This window comes from Molothrus ater, chromosome 3, assembly GCF_012460135.2.
Source record: "Molothrus ater isolate BHLD 08-10-18 breed brown headed cowbird chromosome 3, BPBGC_Mater_1.1, whole genome shotgun sequence".
NCBI lineage: Eukaryota > Metazoa > Chordata > Aves > Passeriformes > Icteridae > Molothrus > Molothrus ater.
This window is the reverse complement of record NC_050480.2, coordinates 27042090-27066111: the sequence shown is the minus strand read 5'-3', so window position 1 is coordinate 27066111 and position 24022 is coordinate 27042090. Positions and strand designations below refer to the sequence as shown.

The 24022-nt window shown below is 41.4% G+C and overlaps 1 protein-coding gene across 1 annotated transcript in view; it reads right to left on the bottom strand.

The window, feature by feature from the left end:
• EPAS1 (endothelial PAS domain protein 1) overlaps positions 1-24022 on the bottom strand; it is a 77195-nt gene that overhangs the window by 24288 nt on the left and 28885 nt on the right. Inside the window, exons 2-3 of the mRNA XM_036380009.1 lie at positions 11123-11313; positions 171-322 (exon numbers count right to left, since the gene is read on the bottom strand). Of these exons, the coding sequence (XP_036235902.1) occupies positions 171-322; positions 11123-11313 (343 nt within the window). The remainder of the gene's footprint in view (positions 1-170; positions 323-11122; positions 11314-24022) is intronic.

Genomic DNA, 24022 nt, shown 5'->3' with positions numbered 1-24022 from the left:
GAACCTGTGACCCATGTAGTCTGCTGTGCAGGGTACCTGCCTGAGAAATAAGACATTTCATTTCCAGTCTTTCTTGCAGTGACACACAGCTGAGTTTTCTGCATTCAGACATAAGAGTTCTTTCTATGAACTGTATTACAAAGAGAGGAAAACATAAGGGAACAAGTTACCTGGGTAAGACCCATATATTTGTTGACATTCTCAGACAAAAAGATCATATCTCCATCCTGTGTCACCACGGCAATAAATCCCTCCAAAGCTTTCAGGTACAAGTTGTCCATCTGCTGGTCTGCTTCTAGTTCATTCTCATTGTCAGCACATACTGAGAAAAAAAAAAAAAGAAAAAAAAGCATTAAAAGATTTCAGCACCCCAGCCAGCCTTTTTCAATGCAAGCACATCAGGTTAAAAGGCAACAAAATATTTTTCTGCTGTTAAAATTTCCTTTCAACAAATCTCTTCTGGTGGGGCTTTCAGAACAGCATATTAAAAGGATGCCCTTATCACTAGAAAGGCAGGAGATACTTTTTAAAATATTTTGGCAAATGCAAGACCCTCTCTTCACCTTTAGCATGTTTCTGCAAGACGTTTTCAGTCACTAACACCTGCAGATGCAGACGACTGAAGTGCATCTTCTTTGTGTATGTTCTCTTGGCCACTTGCAACATTTGTACCTCCTAACAGGCACAAAGTAGAGGGCAAGCTTTACAGAAGGTACATAAATCTGCGCATCCCTAACAAACACCAACAGGACTCTTCCATTATGTTAGGCTTTCTAAAATGTTGAAATACAGCTCCTACAAAAAATGCCTAAATAGATCTCTTCACTCAGTACAGATACATCTGTTAACACTGCTTTGGATAGAAAATGTAGAAAACTGCTCCCTTGAAGTCATTCTGGGTGAATCTCTCTGTCATCCCATAAATCTCAGTATTCCTTGGAAAACCACAGATCCATCTCACTGATACCTGCTTTTTCATCTGCAGACCTCAGGACTTCCTATGCCTTAGTCCACCAAACTCTGACAAGTTTCATCACCCACCCACACTTCCCCTGTCCTGCACGGAGAGCCTCAGACTCTGCCTGCGTCCTAGATGCTTGCCTGTGCAGATTCATGAACCCAGCGCACCTTACTAAATTCTGGGAAAGACAAGCCACGGCTCAGCTGAAATCTGAAGCTGTGCTAGAATATTGATTACAGCTATTTTCTTTTGGTTATTCGCGTTCCTGGTACCTTCTGGCTGCAGTGTAGTGACAATCGATGGCACCGTGATGCCCTTGACGTGTGTGCTCCACATGGCCCATCCAGTGCTGTGGGAGGCAGCACATGGCAAAACTGCTCCCCCTGATGCCAATCACAAATGCCATTTTCCCTTCTATTCTTTTAAGCACGTCTGAGCTCCATGAATAAGAAGCTGTCAGGGAATGACATGCAGACAGCTAGTATTGAAAAATTTCTGTGTAGGAACTGGCCCATTAATTTCCTGATATGTTTCATGTGAAACTTCTGGAATTATGCTTTACAAAGCCACTTACAGATATTGTATCTGGTCTGTGTACCTCAGACATGCTGTGGTAAACTTATCTTTACAGTTTTGTCAGTTAGCCTGCACATTTGTGATCAGTCATTGCAAATGTCATGGTAAGGCTCTGATTTTGAAGGGAAAAAGCAAGGAAAAGAAGAAAAAAACCCCACCTTATTGTCTTAGAATAAGGAATAAGCAGAATAAGCAACTCCAAGATATAGGGCCATGGATAAGTTCCCTCTAGATCAAAGGTGCCCTAGAGTCCATGGCAGTGAGGATGATGAGAGAAGAGCTGAAGCGATTCTGCTCTCTGTGCTCCTTCTTCGTGGCACAAGAGTGCTCCAGGCTGGGCCCACCACCAATTTTGCCATCCAGAGGCTCCAACCATAATTGCATCAGCCTTACTTGCAAGAACAGTGGGACACAAATTCCTTGGAGTAGTTGCTCTCCTTTGATGATTTAATGTTGCAGCTTCAGCTTACAGTTTCTGTAGTACATATACTACATATACTATAATGAGCACTTGAGAAAAGTCATTAATTTTTGTTCTTTTCCTCCATGAAACAGCACATTGATCATATTCCTTCATGTTTCTTGTTGAAATACTCATTTTGCAAGAAGTCTAGAAGCAGGACTAGGGCATTGCTTTGTAAAACATTACATGGTTTGGGTTTGTTGCTTTTTTGAATAGGGAAGAGGCTGAGCCAAACTAATGCAGTTTTTACTTTGAAGCACTAATGAGTGATGATTAAAGGATAAGTTTGATCTGTACAGCTCCTGGAACTGCAGCTGGTAGTGCCTGAGGATGGACTGCAAGCGAACCAAGAGGGATGAGCAGTTGCAATGCAGAGCCCAGCAAACACTGTTTGGAACAGGTAAGTGGTGACAAAAACAATGCTGGCTGCTGCTGCTGCTGCTGCATCCTCCTGTTCCTCAATATCCCTCCCTGGCTGCGGCAGTACCAGTTGTCAGTTTCTCTGGGTCTGAATGCACTTGAGACAGTAGCTCATGTTTGGACTCAAGTGTTAATTATTTCTTATCAGTGAAACAGTCTCACTATTGTGAGTTCGGCAGCTTTTGATTAGAAGGCACAAAATGGCTAACAACCTCTTGTTACAAGGTCTTTTAAGACTAAACTATCCAATTAAGAACTGACATCTAGATTATTTCCCTTTTAACCCAATAATTGATCCCAAAGAGCCTGCAATGTGGACTTTTCCACCCAATTACAAAATTACACCCAAACCCACGAAGGAAGAAGAAGCACGAGGAAGAAACCCAGGATAGACACCCTGTGCCCTCCATCTTCCTTCCATCCAAAGTAAACACACTAAAAATCCCAAAACCTAAATTTCCCACCTAATTGATATATCTACACTATTCTCTATAATCTATTTCACATTTCTGTGGATTCCAGTCTATTCTGGAGTTTAGGAAACTTTCTCCATGAATGAGGATCAAAGTCAGTGCTCCCCTGGGGGTCAGGGCACCCCAGAGCAGACAGAGAAATACTCCTGGTGCCCTGGGTTTCCACACCTGGCAGCAGCCCATCACACAATGTGCCCACAAGGGAAGAAAGGGACTCAGCCCCAGAGCTATGGAGAGCACTTGGTTTATCACCCTTTGCCTCTCAACAAGACTGGCAGCAGGGAAGAGAGGAGGCTCTCTGGGGATGGCCAGCACAGGCTGGGGATTTTCATTTCACGTCCTTGCACTGCAATTCAGGCTACACATGCAGGGGCCAGTTCCTCCTCAGTACAAAGCAAATGACTTCAGGAAATTGCATCAGGACTAGCATTTAAAATACAGAAAATATACAATAATATATTTGAATAGTACGCACTTTGACCAAAATGACATTTAGGAAAGGAAAAAGAAAAAAAAAAAAAAGAGGTAAGTGACCATCTGCTCCCAAGCTTGTTTCTGCTGTGTAAAGAATGTCAAGGGTCTTTTTTTACTTTTCCGGAAGCAAACAAATGGTTTATTCAGCAGGGATCATGGCTATAGCCCAAGACAATCAGCCAAGTGTGGGTTCAGAGAAAAAATGACTTTTCAGCTCTAACCCCAGACCCTCCTTTCCATTTTTTTTTTCCCAGCTCATTAAGTTTGCATTAACAAAACATGACCATTCAAAGGCAGGAAGGCTATTCAAAGCATTTGTATTCTTAAATGCCTCCAACAGTGAAAGACAAACACTTTACTTGTATTATCAGATGATTAAGTTTGCTTTTCCCTGTATATAAATTATATTACTTATACAAACACACACAGAGGACATGGATCACTCACATCAGGGCTGCAGGTTCAAACCCTTAAGGTCCAAGCTGAGCACAGCACTTAAAGATATAGTCAGCTTTAAAGCATGTAGTCACAGGGGTTTGTGGGATCAGAGTACACTGTTTTTATTAAAATTATCTTTGTCCAGCTGGAGGCATCTGTGATGTGGACAGAGAGGAGGGAGAGAAGATTGTTTGTGCTGCTGTGCACCCCATCTAACCTAACCTAAAAGCACGGCCAAGGTGTTTTGCAGACACGCTCCAGCCTCCCTGGTAACTCAATAAATCCCACTGCACCCTCTCCGTTCTCCTCAGCAGTCTGGTTGCAGCAGGAAAGGGGAGCTGGCAGATATGTGTTTCTTGTAGTACTTAATAGGGTGTGCTCACGTTTCAAAGGTGAGGAACCTGCAAGTGCTATCAGGCACAGAAAGGTGGGGACCAAGTACCTCCAGAGCCACTCTGCTGCTGTTGGCCACCTATCCCTGCCTGTCCTCACAGCAGGCTACCCAGTGCAGCTCCAGCACTGGGGAACACCCCAAAGGTGCTCATGTCTCCAACTGTTTCCAGGTCCTTTGCAAACACTGCCCCAGAAGGTGTCATCTGTTCTCACCTGCTGAAGCAGATCAGCTACCTGAGGATCCCAGGTCTGCAGCAAAGAAATATGCTGGGCTGCACTGTGGTCCCCTGGTATGCCCTGTATCAGCTAACTTGGTATAATTATAGTAATATAAATAAAAAATAGGAGTCCCTCCTATGGCTGCAGCGTTAGCATTAGAGCATGTTCCCTTTTGCTGTGGAAAACACTAACTACTAATACACAGAGGATACACACACTTTAGGAGAGTGATACATCAGAAGCAGTTGTCATTGCCACTAGCAAAAATCTGGTTTGCTTCAGAAAGAATCTGTTTTGCAGATGCAAAACAAATAATGGCATGGCTACTGCAAGCTCCTCCCTGAAATCCCTACTGTTTTTCACTTTGCTTTAAATTGTCTTCATTAATTTACCTTGGTGCTGAACTGGAGCATTAGTGTAAGAAAATTCAGCTTCAGATGGAAAATATTTGAGAAAGCTGGGACCAAAGGGAAGTGGGAAGTTAGCATGAGGAGGTGAGAGCAGAAAATGAGAGCAGAACTTCAGCCTTGGGTTTCCAGTAGGTCTGAGGTCACTTTATCCAGAGAGCAGCACCTCATGTAGACTTGCCAGGTTTTTGCAGGTCTTTGGGAAGGGTAACAGTGAGACTCAGTTTATAATGATTTTTAGGGGGTGGGTTTTTTTTTTGTTTGATTGTGTTTTTTTTTTTTTTTGTTAGCATTGCATTTCAAAATAGCTGCAAGCTAAATTTTGAAATAAGGATGTGTTTGTTTTTTTCCCTACAACATTTTCTACCTCCCCTCAACTATGGGGAGTACCTCAGTTCAGACACCATGACATAGCAGGGAGACTGGGCTGCAAATATTCCAGTTTAAATTAACAGCACATTCAGCAGAAGTGCTGTAATAGTGCTGTTCATATTATAGCTACTTGATGGAGCCCAGCCAAGGTTGTGTTCATGTAACTCTGGAAAGCCTATACAGGAGGAGAATCCCTGTCTAGGGGAGACTGGGAGATGTTGAAACATGTCAAAAAGCCTCGTAAAACTGCTGCTGTGGCCTTCCTGGGATGACTGTCAGAGCTACAGGGGAACCAGGAACAGAGCAATGGTGTCCCATGTCCCAACATTTGATGGGTCATCCACTGCTCACTTTGCCCCAAGGCAGTACTTCTTGAATTTTGATACAGTATTTTTCAGTCCATGCCTCAGTCTATATTAAATTTTTGGTAAGTATTTATTTTGACAAATTTTCTAACTGCCAAATAGAATTTATTCATTGACAAGAAACTTTGAACTGTAATGGCAAATGCTTATTGCAGTGTTTATGATAACCTTTTATGCTAAAAATAACTTTTGTAAACAAGCTTTGATTAATTCTCACTGTCAGGATGTGCACTGTTCCCAAGTTTAAGAACACTTTTTCCGTAGATGCTTGCTCATTTCCTTCAGTCCAACCTCTTGGAACAGGCCTGAAGGCTCAAAAATCAGGCTTCTCCTTAAAAAAAAATAACTGTGCAGGTATAAACAACCTCCTAGCAAACAGCCTATAATTCCTCTCAACACCTTTGATCTGACTCAAAGGGGTCTTTCTGGTCAGTTCAGAGGTAGACAATGATAAAATGTGTTTCTACTGGAGGTCACATCATCACCTGCACAGAATTTTCCTGGCTTTGTCTCATCCTGGTTCCTATAAGTACCAGTAAGTGGCTCACACATGGTGCATAACTGATACCAGGCTGCAGCTCCCACTCCACAGGAGGGTTGCAAAACCTGCCTGACTCCAGCAGGCAAAAATTAGGGAAGATCTAACAGCAGCTTCATCCTGCATCAGAGAGAGCAGCTTTGAGACTGACTTGTCTCTTCCTGGTTTCTTGTTTTCCATCAAAGAAAGAGATTTCCCCCCCTTTTTTTTTCTGTCTTGACAGGGCAGTACATCCTGTTCAAGGGGATATTTTCAATGTGTTCAATAAAAGCTTTCAATTTAGATACATCAAGAAAAAGCTACTCTTAAACTTGAAGCTTCCTGAAGGGCTCTTATCTCCAAGTGCACAAGCAATCTTGGATAAAGAAAACACTTATGTTAGTGTTGTTTTGATTGCAGAGTTTGTATCTAGCCAGATCATTCAGATGCTGCTCCCAGGAACTTGCTTGGAGTCCTGCAGCCATCAGTGTTGAATGTTGGGAATTCAGCACCCCATCAGACCAGGCTTTGAGTCCCATGGGACCTTTGGGTGCACCTTCCCTGAAAAGGGACATCACTTCAAGCAGCTGAAGCACTCAGCACCCAACTCACTCTCATCCCTAGCAGCATGGTTGGCATAAAACTATTTTCCCAATGTAATAAAAGCCATCGAGTAGACATGCTATTTTTAAAGCACTGTTTTATGCCACAATGGTCTGACATTAGATGCAGCTTGTCCAGACATTCAAAAACAATGCCCACATCAGTTCTCCCTGCAGTCTGTCCTCTCTCTTAAAAGCCTAGAGAAAAGCTATTTTTTCCCCTTCTGCTCCCTGCTGGCTTTCCGGCTCTGTTGTCTCCCTCCCTTGAAACCTTCACACTGGCTTCCTTGTGGCCTCCCTTCTCCCAAACAACTTCCTGTCTGTATCCCTGTTCCCTCCCCATTTCTGCTGCTGTCTGCCTGGAGAAGAACAACTCCCAGCCAGTTTCCTTTGCTGGATTTCTGCACAGAAAAGACACCCGGGTGACCACACAATTGGGATGGGATGAAGGCAAGCCAATAAAATTGTGTTTGCCTGATTAGCCTGATTAAAAAGTCTGTCATCCTGGCACAGAGAAACTCACTGTACTAAAGAGTTTTGGTTCCTGTAACACCTTCAGCATCGGCATGGTTCAAGTAAACACTTAAAATTATTGGCAGTGTGCATACAGTCTTCCTAAAATGGACTCTCCTCCTCATATTCAGACAAAAAGAGAATATCTGAGGCAGCCTTAGCAACTATCACAATGTTAGCTGTTAACTAAGGCAGCCATTCTTTAGCAAAAGCCATTTTTTCTCTTTTGCCATCTGTTAGCTGCCCAAAAAGCATTAGCCTACTTTTCTAGCTATACTAGAAAATAATATGGGAAAAGTACTGCTAACAGTTTTTCTGACCACACTGAAGGACGTAAGATCCCAAATCCAAAAGCTCCACCACTGATAAGCATCAGAATGCCTATTTTCAGCAGCAACTTTATGGGATCAAAACCTTTACTTGAAATGAACAAAGATCAGTTGTAAATTTATCCCAAACATTTGAATGTGCTGATGGTAAAAATGTATTATGCCAGCAGAATTAGGAGACATCTTGAAAAATATTTAAGATGATAATAATTAAATATTTCTACTAAGCATTCCAATTATACCATGTACTGTTCTGTGCACAACATGGAAACAGTATTATAAAGCCATTGTTTCAGTTTGCTTCCTGTGATACTAATCTCAATCAGGCCGTCAGACGAACAGCCTGCATTTCTAAATGTTAAAGGCTTCCTCTCCAACATTCCCACACAGAATTGCCTACTGTGAAAATCAAAGGGAAATGTGTTACTAAGTAAAGCAGCAACTTTTATAAAGCCAAACCTGGTATTTTTACCCTTTTGAACTCTGAGATATACAACCAGCTATTTCCTATTATGATAGGATACAAGGGCCCTACAAGGCCTGCAGGAGACGTGCACTCTGCAATCCAGGAGTCGGGATTTTTCGAAGCACGTAGCGGGAGAGCTCTCAATGAGGGCTCAGATTCAGGGACTCTGCCATTCACCTGCTGAAAGAATGTGGGCATAGATTTCCCTAGGTCTTGGCTTCCCAACAGATAAATGATCATTATGCAGACACAGCTAATAAACCAGCCTGAGTTACACAAGTGAAAAGCCCTATTCCGACTCAGGGAATAATAGGAAAGGGTATGAGACACTCAATGCCAGCAGAGTGAGACTGGCAAGTTGCCTATGGCCATCTCCAAAATCCCACCTGGAGCATCAGCTTGCAGAAGGATGAGGGTACAATCCTGGGAAAGGCCTTGTTCTCTCTGCTTCAGGCAAAATTGCCTTAAAACAGAGAGATGTGTTTGAGAATCGTGCCCACAAACAGTAACACAAAATGAAATAGTGCTAGTAGGTTTTGATGGACTAAATTAGAAACAAGAAAAACGGTAATCAAGCAGTAGTTTTATCTCTATCCCATTTTGAAGATTTTTTTCAAGCTGCAGCAAATGTTGTTTCAATGTCCAAATGACTGACAGAACAAATACACTCACTTAACTCTAGTTTACAGTAGGTATCCAGCCGAAATAATCCAAACCATTTCAATAAAGACAACACAAAGCAAAGAGGGGCTTGCAGGCTGGGGTGGACATTTGCTTCCATGCACTTCCACCTCCCCATTTCCCAGTTCATCCATCAAGAGATGACACAGTGTTCCTCACGCTCCCTGTCAGTCAAATCAGACTTCTCAAATGCAACAGTATGTTTATGGTCAAATTCCAGGCTGTTAAACATGCACCTGAAACTTTTGCTGCAGCTTTGCTTGGGGCTCAGAAAGGGTCCAAAGCAGAAGCAAGAACAGAATGAGCACAAACATCACCCAAGCCCATTTTCCATCTTGCTTCACACTCATCAAAACAGGATAGGCAGCAAACCTCTTGATCTGTGAGCCTCCAGATCAAAAACCTACCACTCTGAATTAAACTGGATGGCCTTCTGACATTATTCAGAGGTCTACAAAGATAGGGAATTTAATTTATATGTTAGCTATACTCAGAATAGGAGATAAGCAGCAGACAAGGTTTTCTGACTTGAGTTCTTTAATTATAATGTATTTTCATTATTAGAAAAGAATACCCAAAATTTCCAGAAAATCCATCCTTTTAAAGTCCCTTAAGTTCAACTCCTCAGAATAGAAGCATCTAAGATTTTGAAACCCTTATCTACACCTCTGGTGCCTAAAGATGCAGCCATGGACAAATCTGCATTTGACTAACAACACAAATTTTAATGAGAGGATTTACTCCAAGTTAATATTTGGACTGAGGAACTCCATCAGATTTAAAGCTAAGCAAATAGCGAAATAAACAAATATAGAGAAAGTATGACATATTAAAGCACAGCCTGTGACTACTGTAACATTTTATTTTCAGATTCTTTTCTGCTGCTGGGTACTGGTGGAACTTCAAGAAAATGTAAATTTTCTACATGAATCACATTATTTTTCAAACATTGTCACAGAAATATGTCTCAGAAATATAATATCTTTGTGTGTATGTATGAATATTATACACATATACTGAATTGTGATCACTATCAAATAATGAGTCTAAGTCTTAATGCTATAGAATCATCAAAATAAATGTATTCATGAGTAGATTTTCTTTTTCTTACTGAGAAATGTAAATTCATTTGAAAAGTTCACTTTAATCTTAGCAGTTTAGCAAATGTATTCTTCCAATGATGACTGCATCCGACTATTTCATGTCAATTTTTACAGGAATGCATATTACTTAATATTATTGGTTACACCCTCTCAGAAGTTTACTTTTCCTATGGTGTGTCACTCTTCAGTTCCTGCCATATAAATATTTGAAAAGCTGAGGCTGTGTTTTTATGAGAAAGTTACTAACAAATTGGCTTTGTTTAAGAACATTTACCTATTTACGCAACTTCTTCAAGTATTAGTTACATGACAAAATCAGAGATGATTTCCAAACACTGTTCAGCACATAAACTTTTCACAGGAGTACATGATGAAACCACATTCTATAAGCTAAGATAAAAATAGCTACATTTTATACAGTAGGATTCAGCAAAAGCCAAAAGTGCTAAAGAAATTACAGAGCCCAAAGTAGCAGAATGGAATTTGCCATATCTTTCAGGCTAACCAACAGCAAATTCGACCACAAAGTGGGATGCTTCCTAATAACATTTATTAAAGTAATTGCTGTTGTATGACTCAACTTTTCTGAGTAGAGGAAGTGCAATTGTGACCTTATTGGGAGTCTTGCCATTAATGAAGGAAAAGACAAAATTCTGGGGTTACCATTCACAAACAATGCAGGCATTGTTTTCTTAACGTATTCTGAAACTCATAGGTCACCGTGTAAAAGTTCTGGAAACATCAGTTGTTTTCATTGATCTTACAGGCTACTCAAGCCACATATTTCTATCAAAGTGTTTATTCAAGTATAGGGGGCAAATAAGAATGTTCCTAATTTTATCTGTTTTCACAGGGTATAAGAATTATGCTTGTTCACATTTCCTACTAGTCCAACATGAGCAAAACTGATTGCGCAGAATCCACTCACATCAAGTATTTAGCAGTTGTTTTAGCTATCTTAGTATAGCTTGTTTTAAGCAACCTACCTACTACTCTTTGCCAGTGGATAGCACAATTACTCCTTTCAAACACAGTATTGGACCTTCAGAGCGTCCCAGCTGCTGTTTGAATGTGCAGGCACAAACATGCTTGTCATGCCAAACTGAAAATTATTTGTTTCAGCAGGGAAGCTTAAGGCATATGTTTGAATTCTGATTAAACTCTTAAAAGCTCAAAATCTCATAACTGAGATTAAGAAACCACATTCAAGAGTTCTCAGGGGTTTTATTTAGAGAGGCAAAAAACCTGCACTAACTGTAATTTTGGTAACCCTGTAGTCAGAGAAGAGCATGCACAATCTTACCAAGATTACGCAGCCTGGACACCTAAGTTCTTTTAGCCAGATCTTACCTGAAGACAAAAGCTTATGAGTCCGTAGGAAACTGATTGCCAGGCGCATTATGGATGCCTTGTCCAGGTGGGAACTGATGTTGTGGGGCAGGGGCAGCTCATGTGCCAGCTCGTAGAAAACCTCGGTCTCTTTGCTTCTTCTGCATCTTGCTGCATCTCTTGATTTCTCCTTCCTCCGTTCGGAACTGCTCCTGATAGGGAAAGAAGAGAAAGGGAAGAGCATTTATTGAAATGCAATTCACAACTTGTGAGGCATTTACAAGAGTATATCTTCTCAGCAATGAATCCATTCTGTCAAGTGTTTGAAATCAACTGGCCAAGATTTAATACCTATTTGTGCCCTTTTGAATGGGAATTAGGAGAGGACTGCCACAGCTGGAAAGGCCTCAGACTGTACATGAGTCAGCCTTTGAATGCCCTGAATCCCCACACAGTACAACAGAATTGAGATCTGCCTTAGGCAAGAGATTCAAAATGAAATAGTAAAGTATTACTTTTGCATTCAGGAAACATTAAAAATAATTTTTTTGTTTGTTCAATATAAATTTACTTACTTTGGGACAGGGTGGCAATCCATTTTTAAAGCTAGAATAATTACAGTGAATATAGCTGTGACATAGATACAACAACGTTGTGGAATTTTTCAATAGCTGCACTCCACATTAAAATAAAAGTAGTAGTAGAGTATCAAATTGTGTTAGTCTATAGAATTGTCTCAACTCTTAATCCAAAACTTGTCCAGAAAGCCATCTTTCTTGGACCATGAAGGGCACAAAATGGAAAATACGGTTGCTTGCAAGATAGCCGTCCTTTGGAGAAGCTGTTCTAATGAAATTACCATTTCTCCAGTGTCTATGAAAATAGATTCCTACTTGAGTAAAATAACATAACCATTAGAGCTCCATGTAAAAAATAGGGGCAGGAAATAAAGGGGAAGACATTTTATGAAGCAAGTATGCAAATTTAAGCCACTAAGGGACATAACGCTAAATTGAACATGTGAGAAGCACAAGGAATAAATTTATAATGGTTCTGTGTTAGGGCATTTTAAGAGCGAGCTCTAATGACTCTAAGGTTCTTTAATGAAGTACAATTTCATTAAATTTCAGAACATGAAGCATCTGAATCCATTTAAAACCATGAGCTATTTCAACCCCACGTAGCTCTGCTGATACTACAGGTTCCTACATGACTTGAGGTTTTTGCAGTTGAGGATCACAGTCATACCAACACAAAATACATTTCTTTTCAAGCTGACTCTTGCAACACTTCACCAGTGCCACTTGACTGAGCACAGAACAGGGTGATAAGCAGAACAGTTCCACTGCTTTTTGCTGTTTTGGCTGCACATTCATTTCTAGAATCACCAGCAGCACCTCTCTCCACTAGCGAGGCTCCCAAAAACAAAGCAGCTTATAACTTGTTTTTTCCAACATCAATATAAAATAATGAACCTGTAAACTAAAAATAGACAACCAAAAAAACCCCACCCTATCAAAACCAGGAGTTCAAATAAATATATTCTGTTACATGAAGATTATGAGGAAAACAAGTATTAATCTCAGTACTTAATTCTAGAAACTGTTTCAATCATGATTGGTCTCATGCTAAACTGCCTAAAATAGGAAAGGAGTATTAATCCATAGCAGAGTATTCTAAAGAAGATTACTGCTTCTTGAAGACCTAGAAAGTCTCCAAAAGCTTCTAGCACTGAAACCACAGGAAGCTTCATAAATTAGTAAGAAGGAAAACCAGCCAGGACGTGCATTAAATGCCAAGAGTAAAGTCACAATAAGGTGTTTGCTGGGACTCAAGGAGGCTGGACACTCAACATCGTCATTTAAAGCAGGAGGGAGCTCACAACACATGAGCAAAGCCCTTGTGCTGCCAAACACACAAAGCTGGGCACATATGTGGGATCAGACAGGTGCTCACCAGGGGCTGTGCTAACAGGGCAAGGGGCTCAGATTCTTACAGTATCTTCTCAAGATCCATGATCAGCCCTCAGCAAATTTCTTTCACAATTATTTTGCCCAAGGTGAATGTTCTGTAACATGGTCTCTGTTACAGGAGGCGTGTGCTGGAGGAGACCTACACACATTTCAGTACATAATGGCAGGATCCAACTTCAATAATTGCTTCAAGGGTATTGCTGAAGCAAACACCAACCCATCTAAGTTTGAATCTAAAGAAAATTCATAGGGTGACACTAAGTTAATACTTTTCTTCTTGCCACCTAAGAGTCATGCTACATCCATGTGGAAAAAAAAAGTCCCTTCTTACAAGTATCTGGGAAGATACAACAAAAAATGCCCCACGTTCTCCTGGGGCAGGCACTGGCTACAGGAGAGTCAGGTATAATACATAAACTAATGGTACTTTCAGAAACACGTTTTGCTCTCTAAAGAAAAATGAGCCTGCTCTGTGCCCATAGAGACGCTAGACTGGGAACAAATCTCAGTTTCTAATTATACCAAGAAAATAAAAGAGTAGAAGCAAAACAAAACAAAACAGAAGAAAAACTATGTAGCAATATTTGTGAGCATTTCCAATTGCTGCTGGAAAAATATAACTTCAACCATAAATGTTTGAGCTCTGTTCTAAATCTAGAGGCCACAATTTTCACATTACAACCAACTTGGGCAAAACAAGATCCAGTCCCTCCTCATTTAATTATGAAACTTTGGGAAACAAGGCCAAAGTCAGGTCACAATTTATACAGTAAAAACAGGTTGTATAAGAGAGGGTCTCTCATGACACCACTGCAGCCACAAAGAAAAATATTTAGTTGTCTAACCTCTGTAAATATAATTTTGAAGTGTGGCTAATGAGACAAGCTGGTTTCAATAACCATGGGTTGCTCACAGTTTCTAATAATTAACACTATAAGCAGAGAAAGATTTTCTCTCTCTCTGTTACAGATGCTTTCCCTCAACACTGCTTCAGACTGTCCTGCTAAGGTCCTCTGCAGAGAGACATCTCCGTTCTATACACACCACACAAGAGCTTTCTCACATCACAAAATGGGAGGAATCAGCCTGCCTGGCTGCTTTCAAAAGACTTTTCTGCTCATCCATTACAATTTTAAATAAACAAATAATTTGCCTATTAAGCATTTTCCACTGTAATTTTAAATAAACAAATAACTTGCCTATTTAGCATTTTCCCCTTGTGGCACCTCAATTTTCCTCCCCATCTCCCCTCACACAGGACATCCTTAAGTAGTGTTGCTGTTGTAGCATAGGCCCACCAAGACCCAAAACACCCTCATACCACTTCCCCACGCAAGACCTCCATCTAAGCTTGCTTGCTGTGCCTCCCAGGGATGTCCATGTCAAAGATGGTCATTCTGCCTTTACTTGTCCTGGTTGCAAAAGACTCCCAAAACTGCAGTTGAGTTACAGAATTCTGCAAAAAGCAGTATTTTCATTATTTTTGTTTGCAGACCATTAATAATTCTCTCTGCAGTTAGCCCCCACATGATTAGCATTTCAGCCTGGCTGAGGCTGGACCACCCATAGCTGGAGAGTGGTAAAGTGACTGCGACCTGCATGACTGAAGGCCAGGAGGAAAGAAAGGCTGATGCTGAATCCCCTTCACACATCACCCAGGCAATAGAGAAAAGGCCTGGGCTCTAGCTAATTTATGAATCATTCCCTCCTAGCACATAAACCACCCACTTGTGTGGCAGAAAAAGAGCACACGCGTGCGTCACCGCTTGGAGAAAGCAACGCAAGCAGAAACCTCGCTCGCTCTGACAGAATTCCAAAGGTGCAGAGGAAAGAGCAGAGAAAGCCACCAGCAATCAAGCCACCCTACTCTGGTCCAAAGCCCCAGGGTATTCCAAGGTAAGCCTCCAGAGAGTTCCTGGACACCTGCTCCTTCAGGAGTCCCAGAATCAGGCAGGATAAGATTCCACTGAGCTGCACATGCACTCTCACTGCAATCACAAGCATAACTGGTCCCAATAAATGAAGAAAGGAGTGGAGAAGCTTAAATTTCTTTTGGAAATGGGGAAGCCAAGCTGAGGAATGGGTCTGGTGACTCCATTCAGGTCTTGGCTACATAAATGGTGGTCAGGAGACTTGAGAAGGAACAGGGAGGTGCTGCTTCCCAGCAAGGACTCTCCCAGGGCTGCTGGATGATGTGCCTGTGCTGCACTGCTTATGGGCGTGCAAGCCACTGGGAATGGAAGAGTTCCAGAGGCACAGGCAGTTCTGTGACACAGAACACAAGTACAGCACTGTATCCTCAGAACAGCTGTTTACATGATTTCCCACTCCTTCCTGGTGGATTTAGTTTGCACTCTGAAAATAGAATTTATAGGCCAATGCACGTGAGAAAAGATGACAAACAACTGGCAACTGTTTGTGCTCCCAAGGTGAAGCTTCCAAATTTTCATAAGCAGTTCTCCATGCTTCTTCCTAGAATCCAAACACCAAACTAGTCCCAAGGGTACACCCATGCCCAGGAACAGACCTCTTGAAGCCACTGAGTGAAAACACCCCAGGTGATATAGAAATGCCTTGCATGGATCCCAGGAGCCAGATTCCTATCTCTTTTGCTCATTGCAGACCCTTGCAACACAGCTTCACTGAAATCAGCAGGAATGCCTGCAGACAAAGGTCTTGCACACCAGGGGTGAAGATCATAATCTGACTTTCTGAAGCCTCTCTTACTGCAGGACTGGAAACTTCAGGGACAGCAACTTATTGGCAAAACCTGAAGCCCCACATAACCCATCTGCTTGAAACAATCTTGCAAAACTACCATGTCAGCTTAGGAGTTGCCTTCCCAGTGCCCACTGCTGTGACAGCTCCAGGCTCCAGCAGCCAGGAAAACTGCTGAGGGAGCCTGCCTCAGCCAGAGGTTGCACTGCTGCCACTGTCCTGCTGCAGCATATCCTCAGAAGGTGCCTGTGACCAGAGACAAGAAGGATCAGCCCCACAAACAATGGGGCACACAGATCATCCCCTGCCTGGGAGCTTCGGCACACAGTGTCACTTACTGATCCAAAGTTTGGTTAGGCGTCTACACAGTCCTCCTCAGCCCAGGAGACAGAGACTGAGCTGAGGTTTCAGTCCTGTTTCCACTGCGTATACACTGAGTTTCCACTGCGTTTCCAGTGCAAATACACCGAGTGTATTTGCTCTCTGCAGTTTAAATCCCAGCAGTACTTCATCTCCACCAGTAACACCTGCCCACCACCTCCACCCACCCATCTGCCTGGTCCTTCCCACAGGCTGTTCCAACCCCCGCAAAGCCCTCGGTACCCACGCAGCTGAGGAGGGTGCCAGGCAGTCAGCATCAGGGGTCCTCCCTTCTCTTAAGGACATTGGTGGCCTTGGTGGCAAAGGAAACTTGCCAGGACAGCAATCTTCTGCTCGGGGTTTCGCTGCTCTTCACGAGTCCATGTGGGTCGATACTCAGGTTGTACACACACACACTTGTTTCAGATTCAGCAGTGCAGCAACTGCACTGAATTACACTCCCACTGTGCAGGCTCCAGATGACAGAATCTTTCAGACAAACTGAAATGCACACCTTGCAGAAAAATATCTCTCAAGTAAGCCAGTAGCCTTCACTCGTACCTACGTTCTGTGTGACACATCCGGACAGCACTTTGAATTGTGCAGTTCAGACAGACCCGCTTGAGTTTACTTCATGATTTTGGTGACCCTTGGACTTTGCTTCAAACTGCCATGTATGCAAGCTAGTAAAACAACAAGCATATTACTTTATATCCAATGGCTGGTTATTAAATGTTTCTAGCTTCAGCACTTTAAAGGTCAAGAATCCACAGTTAATTGTCACATATAATTTCTCTAGCAAATGCTCATTTTGAATGGTTTAGAGTTAAAGCATCAAATGCTAACTTGCAGAACAAGAAAAATACATTCTGCACATGCAAAGATAAGAAAATACTTTACAGTACAGATAAATGAAAAATCAGATGCTTAGCATAAAAAAATTCAACTAAAACCTGTAAAAACTCAATAAAAGTATTTTAACAGGCAGTACTACCTTAGATAACAAAAAATATTTATTTCAAACTAGCAAATACATTTTTTGCTGAGTTAATATTTTGCATTACTTTTGATTGGCAAATCCCTAACTGATTTGAACCAGAATAATAAAAAAGGAGTTTAGCTGACTGTGAGGTACTCCATAGCTATCTCAGAACCAGGCCACTTGACTGCCCCAGAAATGTGCTTGCAGACACCAAGCAGCCAGCAGTCATGCTTACTTAGCCTTAAAATTCCTTTAAAAAGTATTTGTAACCATTCTACCTGACAAGCAGTTTATTCTGGAGGGCATGCTGTGCTTTTGAAAGCTCCCTCAGTTAAAGTAATAAAAATGACCCTCAGTAAATAAAAAGTGCTAGAAGCAGCAATTTACTCACTCCCCACGAACTCAGGCCAAACTATGAAAACTGTGAAGGAAACCCATACACAGTGCCATGCAGATCCCTCCTTATACCTCTTTCCAGTGAAAATCACTACTTCCAAGGCCTGACAAGATACCAGATGCGCAGGTTCAGCACACCAGAAGAGCAAAAGGAAAGGAAAGGACACAGAGCTATTTTCAGGTAGATGAAAAAAACCCAAAACCAGTTGGAAATACGTGGAGTGCTCATGGAGGGCAAGTGCTAAAGCAGCATTGCTGCCCACTGGGATACAGTACCAAGTACACAAACAAAATAAACTCAAAGGACGCCAAAAGGGGAATTTGTTAATAAAGGAAGCGAAAGTTCAAAGGTAACAAGAAAGGCTACTAACAGAAAGAGCTATTACAAAAAAAAAAGAAATGAAGTACCTTCCACCCTTCCTTTAAAACTGTCCTAACTTACAGTAACTCACCATGAGTTCCTTGGCTTGTGTGAGGAATTTCTTGTGTTTCTGTACGTACTCATTAAATAACAAATCCCTGCTAGTTCAGCAAAGCTTGGCACCCACTGCCATAGCAATAGACATAATTCCTTCACCAGAGTTTAAAACCAAAGGTGAGATGATAGGAAAATGAGAAATCTGACTGTCTCAGGCACAGAGGAGGGAAGAGTCTGCATTAAGAGTGAGGAACTCATTTCCATTCTCATTAGGATGTTTGGCACTATAATAGAGGATTTGGCTACTACAATTACAGTATCAAGAGATGAGGCCTAAATGAATACCAAAGTTTTGGTGCCTTTGAACATATTTATGATTCACTAAGTCCATATCACTCCAAGACCCTCACAGCTGACAGTAACACAGCCAGGAATAGGTTTTCTTTACAGGGGATAAATTTATTTGTACCTCAAAAGCACACATAAGATTATAACTTCTCTAGTGTCTGAAGTTCTGATTGTACCTTTAGTAATAATAATTAAAATGTATTGGGTTTGTGTTTTATTTATTTTCATTAACATTCTTGGCACTGATTTGTGAAAAAAAAAAAAAAGAAAAAAAAAAGTGGTACTAAGAGAAAAAGCATTATACCTATACAGTTTTAAAATGTTTATAGCACTGGCATCTTTTTTATACCACTAACTGCATTTAATGCAGCCACTAAAAGAAAAACACTTTGCAAGTGCAGTTTAAGGTATCACTGTAAATACTTAAGTAATCACAGCAACTGTGTAGCACTTTGGAAGTTCAATGTTGCAAACCTTGTTGCTGCAACCTCACTGAGGCTGCAGGAACACTGACATTTTTAAAAGCATTTAGGTTCAAATATGTCAACAGAGTCTGATAAATTTAATCATAGTAAGCAAAACAATGTCTAAGGATTTATGTTCTTCCTTTTTTCCTCTGGTTTTATGAGTACCTTGACCAGAAAGATAAGTATTAGGATTTCGGCAGCCATTCATCTCTTCCTGGATTATTTTACGATGCTGAGAGTGCCAGCCTGTCCTGCAGCTGCCATGCCAGCACGGGCCTGGTACCTCAGAGGATGTGCCAAATGCTTTGTGGTCAGGGCAAGGCACAGCTCCATAGAACCACCTGAGGCCCACAGCATGCAGAGAGAATGCCAGGCTGCTGATCAGCTATTAGAGCAGATAGTGGCATTGCCTTTTTGCCCATATTCGGGCTAGATGACTTCACTCTGGCTTAGCTTTCAGGAAGTGCAGTATCCTGCTCCAAGTCCCTGCATGCTCAGAAAGCACCAGTGCTGCTCATAGAAACAGCTCTGGGTCACCTTTGTAAAGCTGCTGCAGCCCACATTTAAAACAGATCAGTGAAACACATCCGCCATCTTCTCAAAAATATTAAGAGACATTTGGAGAGAAACAAGGAGGAAAGTCAAATCTCAGTGGGCCAGCCATTCGTCTCAGCTCAGGTCTTCTCTCCCCAGACTGGTTTTGCACTGCTCTGCTCCATCAAGATTCCTTCCCTGTGGCAATCAACCCTGACACCAGCCAAGACAAGGCAAGCTTCAGAGATAACTTGCAGACTAAAGAAGGCCCAGCACCAACCACTCTAAACAACACAACAGAAATGTCTGTTTCAACATTGACCAAAACTGAACTTCCTTTTAAATCAGCCAAATTTTTTTGGTGGGCGATAAATGTATCACTCTGCTTTTCTCTCCTGGAATCGCATGCAGCAGTGGGGATAAGGTAGGTTATGACAATGCACAACCCCAGATGGCTATCAATTATTTGTGTTTGAGAGATTACAGATCCTTATCTTGGGGCATTACTTGTAGTAATCAGTCAATTTTGACAGCTAATCTAGAGGTCCATACACATTGTTGCTCAAAGGCTCAGCAGGTATTGCTAAGATCTGTTTTCAGATAACCCAACTATTTACCCACTCTAAAAAACACATATGAAAGGATGTGCTTTATCTCTTCACCAGCGGGTTAAAGCTAAAGGTGAATGAAGTGCAATTTGCAGGCTGGGGGTGGGGGGTGAGGGAGGTGGGCCCCACTTAAATTCAAAACCAGCCTCATTTTTCAATGGGGCACTGACCACATCCCCAGCCCATACCAAACCACCACCAGCATGATTTAACAAGATGGCACAACTGCAGGTAAACAGGGACAATTTTTCAATTAAGCTTGATTTCAAGCCTAAGGGACAAACATTGCCATGGCATGACTTTGCTATGATCTAACTCTGTCTTGTCCCTTGGGCAATACCCACCAACATTTGTGGGTGCAAACCCTGGGGCTTCAGCAGGCTTGGACCACTATCTCATGACATTTTAGCTTGCTGTGCTGGGGCATTTGCTGACAGGTTCACACAAGGAGCCTTTGTGGGTAGGAACAATGAGAGAGGCCTGCACAGCACAGGAAAATGGGTGGTGACCACCAAAGACTGAAAAAAAGCCTCTTTCAAAGGAAGGTCTTTGAAAACATTCATTACACCCCACCCAGCTATTTTCACTACAATATTTCAGTACATAAAAACAACACAGGGAAAATAAACAGCCACCCTTCAATATGTGGTAGGTTCTCCAACCCCTGAAATCAGCAAGCCATAACTATGTAGAAATCTTCACCAAAAAGAGCCATGTAAGAGGCCATCCAGCAAAACCTCTCCACACCACCTTTCTTACGCATCTCGAGGCTCTCTATATAAGCTGACTCAAATAGACATCCTAATTTTTACAGTAAAATTGAAATTTAAAAGTGTATTGGCTAGTAAAGACATGATAACAAGCATTTATAGGGATTGAAAAATAACTATATTGACACAATTGAAAAAATTGCTAAACAGTCCACTACAATGCATTTCAGCTGTGAGTTTTTTCCCTACCAATTTCAGCTAGAACTAACAAAATATTTCAGGTAAAACAGCAGCCAGAGAGAAAGAAGCAATAAACAATCCATAATTAAATGGGTCTCTGAAACCAGCAGACAGCTGTAAACTGGAAGCCAGTCTCACAGAGGCTTGTCTCCATCACAGTCAGGGAGGTTTCCAACAGAGCAAAGACTGAGCAGGTGAAGCCCCAGCCTTGGGAGCACAAGAATAGCTCCCTGAGGAGAGAATACAAGAATACAAGAATAGCCTTCTCCTGAGGCTTTGTGCTGCTCTCTGATGATGCTCACTACAGAACCCTTACTCATAAGTTTTGTGTAGAAAGGCAGCAGAGCACAACAGAAATTCCCCCACTTTGTGTCACCTTGTTTCAAGCATGAGGTCTCTGTGATGGATGTTCTAAAGACTCCAGAGGGGGCCAACTCTCAATGAAAATGTTTTGTCTCCTTTAGAGAACATTCAAAACACTCACTAAAATTATTTTGCAGCATTATCTGTTAATGAGTCATGCTTTGTCCTCCTGAAGTGTCAAATCTTCTAATTCTAAAGTTAAGAAAACAGCTCTTGCAATAAAATCTGTATTAAATGATGCTGATCCTTCTTTACTTTTTGGTTTTTAACCATGTTAATGTGCACTTGGTAATGATGGAAGTTAATGATTTCTCCTTCTCTATCTCTTGGCCATCCATGGTAAGCCATCCAAGATGATGGATATCCAGAAAGACAGATTAAACAGCCATTTCTTTGGCAAGCAGGGAATAATAATTCCTGAAAGCAACAATACAGATGCTGTAAATTTTGATCATTCCTTGTAACACAGCTTCCTCTGCTTCCTGCAACAATGATCAAGTGCAGATTTTGAGGGCCAGGCTACATTTTTTGCCCTCTGGGGTGTGGGTTTTGTCTGTACAAACATCCTGGGACACAGCTCATTCTCAGCCCCTGCTTTCTCTTCAGAGGGCTGTTATTTTATACCGCAGCTCTTTCATTGTCTCTCTACTCCTAACTAAGTAATCAGGATAAACTGGAGTGGTGATAACTTTGTGTGCTGTGATTTTGAGTTCTCATTAGTATTCAAAAGTCTGCCACTAGTTTAAGTCAATAAAAATCAAAATTTAGTAGCTTGAGTTGGGGTAAATTTTGTTCTTTGCTTACTACAAGGTAAAAGCATTGATACCAAAGGGTAAGACCACATCAGCTACCTGGCCAGAAAAGCAGCAGTCTCTTCAGCCAAGTTAGGCAATTCCTTTAAATTTACAGCTAAAATCAGAGCCTGGAGTGATGTAACCTGGGGGCAATCAGTAACCCCAAAACACACACCTTCAGCTCCTGGCAAAGTCCTGAGGAGCCTTCTCACTGCTGACCTGCCCCTCCACACCCATGAGGGACATCGAAACTCCAGTACTTGAGGAGGAAACAGTTGCAGCCCCTCAACACTCAACTGCAGTATTTAAAATATTTTAAAAATTAAGGCTTGGTTCTGTCGGGAATTGGCCACTAGCTCCTCTGACACATCACCCTGAATTACTCACTAAACACTAACTTTCAAAGGGAACTGATATAAAGGCACTCTGTATTGTAACACAAGGTAAATAACTGGATGCAGTCTTTCTCTTCTGGTGTTTCTTGTTTTATTGCTTCCCCGCTCCTACTGTCTACTAATTCCTAAACCTCTATGTAGCTACAATTAAAAAATGGTTACTCTGGGAAAAGGAAAAAAATATGAAATGAGAAGCAGCAAAGCTAGGAAGAAATTATGTACATATACAAAAGTCAATTCACATGGCCACATTTTTTTTCTATTTTCTGGGTTTTACTTCAGAACTATGAATTAACATATCAGTATTTTGGCATTATTCCCGTTGGAGCTTTTGCACTCCTTAAGTTTAAGCAAAATGGATATACTGGGCCTGATTCTCATCTCCACCATGGTCCCATCACCCCAAAAGGGCAGGAGGCAGGAGTCAGCTGTAAGAAATTCTGTTTATGAAAAACATAGGTAGGAAGAACTCAATTCTTCCAGAAAAGAAATAAGACTTTTTTGTTTCATATGAGGCCATTGACAATTGTAAGCTTAACAACACGTCCCAACTAGGCAGGTCCTGGAGGCCTATTAGAACTGTGCATCTGTCAGGGTGTGGTACCTCAATATTCACTGTTTTGATTCTAACTATACAGCAACCAACTTTCTGATGAGAATGTCCAAGATGCACATGCTGAAATGCATGCAGCTGGATCAGTACACACAGAAGTGGCCACAGGAGTTACACAAAACAGATGGAATCTCCCAAGTCAGGAGTGAGGGTGCTCTCAACCCAGTAACTACCAACACTGTTTTGTAAACATACTTTGTGCCTCCTTACAGTGGTTCTTGGAAAATAAAATTTTTATTCTTCTCATCCTTTCCCTAAATTATGTAACTTAATCAGCTGAACTGCATAATTTCCCAAAACCTAACCACTTTCTCAGAAAATGGGAAAAAAAAGAAGGAAGCAAATTAAGAAAAAAAAGAAAAGAAGCTGCACTCACTGCAAAAAATCATGGTTTTGTTGTTAGAAAACACAACTGGGATGGTATAGAGGCCAAAGCTGAGGTAGGCTGAGAAACAACCACCAGGAGCAGAAGGGCAGGGGAGGGCTGAGGCAGGCGCAGAGAGAGCACCACGTAGGCATGTTGATGGAAGCTGAATCCAAAAGGGAACGGCGCTTCTTGCGCTAATGTATTCTTTTGAACTATGTGTGTCTGCCAGTGCAGTTAGCTACCTTTGTACAGAACATGTGCTGTGGCCAAGGGTAGTTGTAAAAATGCATTTACCCCTTCACAGACAGGGAAAAAAAGGTCCTTTAGTTCAGAATACAGAACATGAATAAATATATAACTCTTTTACTGGAACAGCTTTATGCTACTGTGAAATACATTTAAGACTGAGGCATATGGAAAACAAGTCATAATTAAAGAGCAAGGCATAGTAACATCTAATGGGGACAATCTAAGTTGTACAAATATGACTCGATTTAACATAGTATTTAGTCAATGGTACATTTATAAAGCAACAATACTTGGAGAAATACACTTCATGAACATACTACTGATTTTATTACACATTTTCAAAATTTTAAAAGTCATTTTATTCATGACTGTATATAAAAATCATC